The 8,072-nt window shown below is 46.8% G+C and overlaps 1 protein-coding gene across 1 annotated transcript; it reads left to right on the forward strand.

Moving 5' to 3' along the window:
* The first annotated feature begins 618 nt into the window (after positions 1–618).
* Positions 619–6,053, forward strand: TMEM200C (transmembrane protein 200C). The gene is made up of 3 exons (XM_024224444.2): positions 619–948; positions 2,977–3,081; positions 3,780–6,053. The coding sequence occupies exon 3, from the start codon at positions 3,823–3,825 to the stop codon at positions 5,452–5,454; it is 1,632 nt and encodes a 543-aa protein (XP_024080212.1). The 5' UTR covers positions 619–948; positions 2,977–3,081; positions 3,780–3,822; the 3' UTR covers positions 5,455–6,053.
* The last annotated feature ends 2,019 nt before the right edge of the window (positions 6,054–8,072 follow it).

Genomic DNA, 8,072 nt, shown 5'->3' on the forward strand with positions numbered 1-8,072 from the left:
CTCAGACACACTTCAGATTCCCCCCCCCCCCAAAAAAAATGTTCACAAATAGAGGGAAGCACTTTTTTTAAAATGATGCATTTGGTGCTTCCCTGATTTCTCTCAAAGAGCCAGTGAAATATTTGATGGGAAGAAAGAGAAGGAACCAATGTCTGACTGTCTTTAATCTCCCCTGCGACCACGTCGATCAGACAGGTAGTTCTGCAAAGACAGCGCAGGAGGCAGAGAGAGATCCAGCTGGGACCCTCCACGGGGCTGGCTGCAGACAATGCCATGGCACCATCCGCTTGCTTCTGGGGGCCAGGGGAAGGGATCGGGGCTGGCAAGCTCACCTTGTTACTTGCAGGTGGGCATGGTGGAACAGGCGGCAGCCATGGGAGGCCAGGGGAGGGAGGAGAGAGGAGGAGGGAAGAATGGAGGGCGGGGGGGGACAGTTCCTAAAGAGGCGAGTTAGGAGGGTAATGATTGCCATCCTGCAGCAATTTCCCTGTGTCATGGCTCCTGTTTCCTAGCAACAGCACCGAGTCCGGCCAGCACAGCAGCAGCTGCTGCCTGAAGCACCATTCAAGAGCAGCAGAAGCAGAAAGCAGCAACTCCGCCAGGCTGGCAAATCAACTAGCAACAACAACCACCACAGACAGGAGGAGGAGGCTGCATCTGGCAGGGGGAAACAATAAAACAGGCAGGGAAGGATGAAGGATGGAGAAGGCACAACACTTCTAGGAAACTCCTTGGAATGGCTCTGTCCGGGGGCTCCGAGGGGGCTGAGAAGATCCGGTCGATCCCTCCCGCTTTCTCTGCTGGGATTATGAGCAAGGGCGAGATTACGGATCTGGAGGGGTTGTGTCTGCGCTGAGATGTCCACTTGGGCTGGAAAGTTTCTCCATGGTTTCTTTATGGTGCCTGAGCTCCTCGCTGCCAGCTTTGATTCCCCCCCAGTCTTCCTGGGTAAGTGAGGTTAGACTTGCTGCCATTTTGAGCAATAATTTCGCCCACGATCCCGAAAGGTTTTTTCACCCTAGTCTGGTCTGGGGGAGGGGGGTGTAGAGTGGGGCGGAGGGAGTCGATTTTCACGTGTGTTTTCTCTGCCTTGGAGAAATTCAGGGGCAGCAGTTCAGCATTGAATGGCCCCATTACTTTCCTGGAGGCGACAAAATTAGTCCATCGCGTTGATGTGGTTATAAAACGGGGGCCGGGGTGGGAAATTTACAACGGGTTGTTGGCTGGTTGCCAAATCAATTCACGTCTTTGGTCCCGGTTTAGGTGCCCAGCCGGGTTAGAGGCCCTTGCTGGATATTGCACACGCTCTGAGCCTTCGTTAGTAGAAACAACCAAAAGTTCAAAGACCTGGCAGACCACCTGGCGAGCGGTACTCAATCAATAGCTACAGACCTACCTCATTAACAGGCAGCTTCTTTGTTAGACATTCTGCCAGCCAGCCATGAATATACTGGAAACTGCACCGAAACTACACCCCATGTAAACTGGCAACTTTGCTAACTCCGTTATGTATAAAGAAATACTGCCAAGCATGTCAGCCACAATATTTTAGTCCCTAGTAAACGTTGCAAAATCTATTGCAGCATGCTAGAAAGTGTCCGAAGTGATGTCGAGCAAATGATCAATCGCTGCAAATTAACATCCTTCCAAATAATTCATTTTCCCCCGAACTGAGAGTATTCTTCCATTTTCTACACATACAAATAGCTGAAGCAACACAAAATCCTGTATTGGTCAATAACAGATAGGCGAGCATCTTAGTCTGTTATTAGTGTCCAGGAAACAAAGTGTTAATCCACCCCCCACCGTGTACGTTTTAAAACCTGTGACTGAGTGAGATTAACAATTCTATTCGGTCTTTGCAGAGCATCCTTAAAATAGTCATTGAGATCCGGGTTAAAACATGACATATCCTCTGGGGATTATTTAAATAGTGCTCACTATGACATAAGTATCAGTTTGTTAATGATTACAGACCACATCCAGTTTATATGGAATGTTATTGTATACCGTGTCTTTCGTCTGTTTGACTTTCGCTGTTTTCTAATAATACAATAATTAATAATAGTTGGTGGTTTAAAAAAAACCCACCCTCCCACGCATCCACCCTTGTTTCTGCGTATTGAAAACGAAGTGTCAAGGCAATATTGATTGCAAACGTTGTTCAGGTCTGATTGCCATCTGTTTTTCCATCTTAACTGAGACAGCATCTTGTCTAGTGGTGTAGTGGGGAGTATCAGATCACAAACTAAGCCACCACTTAAAAAGAAATCATGCTCGGATAATTACACTTGTGTACCAAACCATTCTAAAAAAAGCAAATACTGCTCTGACAATAGGAAAGAGGAGGCAAGATTCCATTCATTGTTAAATTACTCTCAGATATATTGTAGATTCTCTCAAAACAGTGCCCATAGCGATAACACCATTATTTTACGGGAAAATACATTCCGAACAAATGGAACGTAAAACTGTCGAATCTGGGGCTATTTTGGGAATGGGATAGAAACGAAATTTAGAAAAAGCTGGGTGGGGGGAGGGATCACTTTAGATGCTGTTAACCAGCTTTCAAGGCAAGGAATGTAACTTTATGAAGCATGTTGTATTGATTGCTGTCATATTTCCTTCCTGGACATTATTTTAGACGCTTCCCAAAATGAGAGAAAAGCCCTTCTTCAGCATATCAAAGCTTCCCTGAACGGTTTGCAATATCGTGTGAATTGTTCATACCTAGTTGTCTCCCAGCTATTTGAATACTCAGATGATGAATCCTGACGATACCGTAAATAAAGTAACGAATGTTATTTCATATGCCAGTTTCCCGACGCATTATCTTTTTTCATGGTGATTCACTCTTTAATAAGATTTGACATACTATCTTTATATACCAGCTACATTTTAACATGGAGGGGGGAGGGGCAATCGTTGCTGTTACATAACCAGTTACTTTGAACATCATACATGTTTCCAAATCAGGCAGCTGTCCAGATGATGTACCCATACCGTAAGCAGAAGAGGATGGGTTTCTAGAGCACTGCAGCTAAAATACGAAGGAAATGATCTGGAAGAAGCTTCCAAAAGGTACTATTATCTGGGTATTCAAATGCTTCCCTTCTGTATTTCCAGTAATTAATTTCCCATTCACTGACACAAAAAGTACATAATCGGTTAAAATCCCTCAGCTATGTTTAAGCAGTGTAATAAAATCAATGACATCCATAAAACAACTCTTATTGCCCGTCTGGTTTTATTTCCAAAATATCCAGATCACTAAAAGGCACTGGCTTCTGCGTGATACTTCTGCTAACACCAACCCCCTACACTGTGCTGTGTAACCCTGTGACCCCATTAGAGGAACAGGGCCCAGGAAAGATCTCAGCAGCCTCTTTAACGACAGGAGCAGGCTGCCCTGCAGACTCCTTCTCTACCCAGCACGGATGATCTTCTGTTTGTTTGCACTGGTGACACGACTCTTTCCTTAACTCGTTTGGAGTCTGTAGAAATCAATTAGCTGCTTGCAAAGAGTGAACTGAGCAACGTCATGGGAGGGACACATGGCTGCTTCTCTTCCCAGGTTACCTAACGGTGCTATCTTGGCTGTCTGGATGCGTAGGAGGGCCCAGCTTGTTAGGGACTGAGACCCTGCTTCTCAGGACTTTAGCTAAAAATGGATTTCCCTGGCTGTGTTAAAGCACGGGCATGTTGTGAGGTATCTGTCGAGGAGCTGCTCCTCCAGCTCTGTCCCCGGCCCTCACCCTCTTCTCTCCCTTTTGCTGCAGGAGCTGGAGCCGCTCTAGGGAGCAGTGCCCTGGGTAGCCAGCCATGATCGCCACTGGAGGCCTCCTGAGGATCTCGGCCAGGAAGCAGGACCCCCTGCGACCCCAAAGCCAGCCCCCCAAACGCAAACGCAAAGCCAGAAAGAAGCGCAAGAACGACGTGGTGGTGGTGAAGGGCAAGCTGAAGCTGTGCTCCGTCTCGGGGCTCATCGCTCTCTGCGGCATCCTGGTGCTGCTGGTGGGCATCGCCTTGGCCGTGGTGGGCTATTGGCCCAAACCCAGCCCCGTCTACCGGGAGGGCAGCTTCGGGGGGAGCAAACACCTGCCCGCGCAGGGCGGCGCCACCAAAAACCGCTCCAGCCGGGGCCAGCCGGGGGCGCATGGGGGATCCCACCCGCACACCCCTAGAGCCAACTCCTCCTCCTCCTCCAGCAGCAGCAGCCGGGGGTCCCCACGCGCCGCGCCGGCCCCTTCTTCGGTGGGTTTCCTCTTCCAGCTCTTCTCGGGCTACCTGCACTCGGACAAGCTCAAGGTGCTGGGCCCCCTGATCATGGGCATCGGCATCTTCCTCTTCATCTGCGCCAACGCGGTGCTGCACGAGAACCGCGACCGCAAGACCAAGATCATCAACCTGCGGGACCTCTACTCCACCGTCATCGACGCGCACAGCCTGCGGGCCAAGGAGGGCGGGGGCCCGGCCGCCGCCCCGCTCAATGGCTTCGTCAGTTACGTGCAGCAGGCCCGGGGGCTGGGCGGCGGCGGCAGCGGGGGGGAAGCCTTGGGCGCCGCGGCCAGGCTGGCCCAGAGCTCCTGGCCCCCGGTCCTGGGCGCCCCCGCGCCCCGCTGCTCCTCCTTCTCCGCCTCCCCGCCCAGCCTGGCCGAGGCCGTCTACAGCATCTACCGGGAGCGAGCCGCCCTGGCCGGCCGCCCGCTGGGCGCCGCCACCCCTCCCTGCAGCCCCGCGCCCAGCTGGGGCCGGCGCAGCACCGCCAGCTCCCTGGTGGGCTCCTCGCTCAGCGCCTTCACCCTGCTGCCCCTGGGCCAGGCCGAGGGCACGGGCGGGGAGAGCTGCGGCTGGCGGCGGCCGCCGGGCGAGCCCGGGATCAGGACGAGCCCCCGGGGCGAGTTCGAGCTGAGCCTGAGCGAGCTCGGCAGCGGCAGCCCCCTAGGGCCAGGGCAGGGGCGCAGGCACAAGCGGGTACTGAGGCGCCAGAGCACAAGCTGCCTGCCTGACGCCAGGCGGCCCCTCTCCCCTGGCCCTCCTCAGACTCGGGCTAGCAGCAAGGAGCTGGACTCCACCAGCCTTTTAGCCAAGGCTGCTTCTTCCACCTACTCCAGATCTCTGGATCTGGGCGGCTCGCCTCCCTTCACTCCGCCTGGGGTCAGGAGAGGCTCCAGGTCTGACCCATCCAGCAGCAATAAGGGCTACACGCACCTGGAGGAGGCAGGCACCTCCATGGAGTCTATTGCCAACACCCCCGCCAGTAAAACCCAGGACTGTGAGGAGGACCCAAAGGGGGAGATCGGCCCCCTAGAGGGAGCCAGTAAAGAACAAACAGTGCGGCAACCTCAGCAAATTCAGAGACAATATACAAATAAAGAGAAGCTCTTCATGATTTCCAGGTCGCACGCCACGGCAGGGCTGGAGGATGGGGAACTGGAAAGCACGGGCGTTTGAACAAACAGAGAAAGCATCAGGACAAGTTGCAAGCCCTCTGCCTCGTGGACGGAACCCGGTCAATATCCAAAGAGCTGCAGTATGTTATCCTTGAATTGCATTCAATAAATTCCCGTAGATGACACCAGGAAACAAAAAATCTTTCTGTCCGATTGTGATTGTATGTTCCATGCAAACCAAATTGTATTACACATCAATAATCCAGCAAGTTCTTCGAAGCAAAAGAATACAATTTTGGACAACATAACTGTGCACTTTATAGTTTTTATTTCTAAGTGCCCCCTCTCCCCCTTCCTTGGGTACTCTGATACTGGTTTGTCACTAACTGCTTCGAAACCACCACCTCCTGTTCTAGCTCCAGAGCAAGGTGGTTTTCCTTCAGCAAAGCTGAGCTCTCCCCCTTTGTTTTGGTTAAATCACTCTAAAAGTTTGCAGGGCCTTATGGATGAAGTATCTTCACAAACAACACTCTTACAGGCATTTGTTTAAATTCTGGAAAGATGACAAGGGAGGAGAGAATGGAGCTGGACAGAGCTCTGATAATCTAATTGGAACTGTTACAGTCTTAAATTAGAGACCTAATAAGACATGATACTTTTATTAAGTATTATTACACATGTACCAATAGCATTAATAAAATTTTTTAAATAAAAATGTTTAATCATATTAAAACAGTTCTCCCCCCTACAGCGCTTACAGATCAAAGACGACTTTTGTATCAAACTACTAAGTATTAGAGACAAGGTAGAAAGGACGAAGGTTTGTTTATGTTGCTTTTGACATGGTAATAGTAATTTAGTAATATTTTCAAAACAAAGATATTTGGGTTCAATCGCTGAGCACACTGCACTTTAGTACAAGCAGCAGATTCTGCCTCTATTTCTAACCCTTGTTTAACTGGAATTTTAGATGGTAAGGAATCAGAGATTTCAAGATTCTAAAGAGAAAAATTGATTAAGGTTTTACCTTCCATTAAAATTAGGTTTTTCATGACTAATACATTAATCTCAGAAACAGTGGTCCATACTTCATAGATCTTTGACTTCCCCAAGAACAGTCACTCTAAGATTAAGTTTTTCTACAATTAAGGCTCCAATCTTGCAAACACTTATGCACATGCTTACCTTTAAGGATGCGAATAGTCCTATTATATTCTGAGGGTGAAATTCTGTCCCCATTGAATTATATGGGAGTTTTGCCATTGACTTCAATGGAGGCAGGATTTCACCTTGAGTGAGTTAAATAGCATGTTTCCTGATGTTTGGACTATATATATAATATATGAATCAAACAGCTATTTGGTAACTGGGAATTATTTAACTTTAATAATTATAATAAGACTGGCATTTGCTTAATTTACTAGAGAAATCTCTTTCAACTCCTAATTTCAGATACCAACAAAATTTCTATTTCAAATATATATTTAATATGCATATGATGTTTCATTATGTTAACTACAGAGTTATTGAAGTTAAACAATATGATATGTAAGTAGTGCATTGGTTTTCTCTCTCAATTAAGGTTTCCATAATAGATTAGTATTTAGTACATATCTAATAATTAAATATAGGTACAATATAATAAATATACTGATCAGTATGTTTAATTGTGAAGAGTGAACAGCAACAATAATTATTAAATATAAGAATGAATAATTTTAAAAATATCAGATAAGAGACTGCCATCTTGAGGCTCTACAATTTTCCAATGAGGAAATGAAGTTCCCTTTGGCAACAGAAAGGCACAAGCATCACAGCCTCATGTACTGTCAATGGCAACCGAGTAAAGTAACCATATAAACTTTGTTTAAGCATTGTTCTTGTTAAACTGCTATCTAATGTTGTTTAGCCAGCCAGTGTGGAAGTGACCAAAATATGTTTTAAAACTATGTGCGTAGACTGGAACACTAATTTGATTTACAAAAAGATAAACAAACATGACTAGGCCCTGCATAAAGTGGGCAGCTTAACGGTGTTAGAAGGCAATTTAATCAGAATTGATTTCAACATGATTACTTCTGGCTCAACATTAGGCCTAACAGTTAGAAAGAAACTGCTGTTCTGTGCTTTTCCCATGATTTCCAGCAGACATCTATTGAAATATCAGGAAAGGGTCATCAGGCACTGAGACAAGGATGCCAGTTATACACAGTTATGGAGATTTGCCTTGATCCAGTCTGGGAAAGTGCCTGTTCAAATCCACATGGGTGCAGAGCAGGAGTCTACCCACCAAATCTCATTGCAGGGTTGGCACCATAGTGGAAAAATGACAGTTTTTTTTTAAATAAACCTGAAAAAATCATATCATATATACTGTTTCTATTCTCATTCAGTAAAAGTTTATCCAGCCATCTAAGTTATAACAATCACTTTTATTTAAAGATAACACAAGATGAGACCCAAACCTTTTATTTGATTAGAAGGAAAGTACTTTTAAATTGCTGGGCTAGAGTTTGGGGGATTTTTTCTTCTTGTAGGACAGTGAGACAGTATTTTATTTCATTGAGATTATTATTAAATTTGTTATTTGTATTTCAGAATCTGTTACATGTGTCAAAATACAATCAGGAAGCCTTTTTAAATAGCACAACTCAATTTCAATGATCACCCTTTTCAATA

The sequence above is a fragment of the Terrapene carolina genome, unplaced genomic scaffold (assembly GCF_002925995.2).
Source record: "Terrapene carolina triunguis isolate 2854851 unplaced genomic scaffold, T_m_triunguis-2.0 Scaffold58, whole genome shotgun sequence".
Lineage (NCBI taxonomy): Eukaryota > Metazoa > Chordata > Testudines > Emydidae > Terrapene > Terrapene triunguis.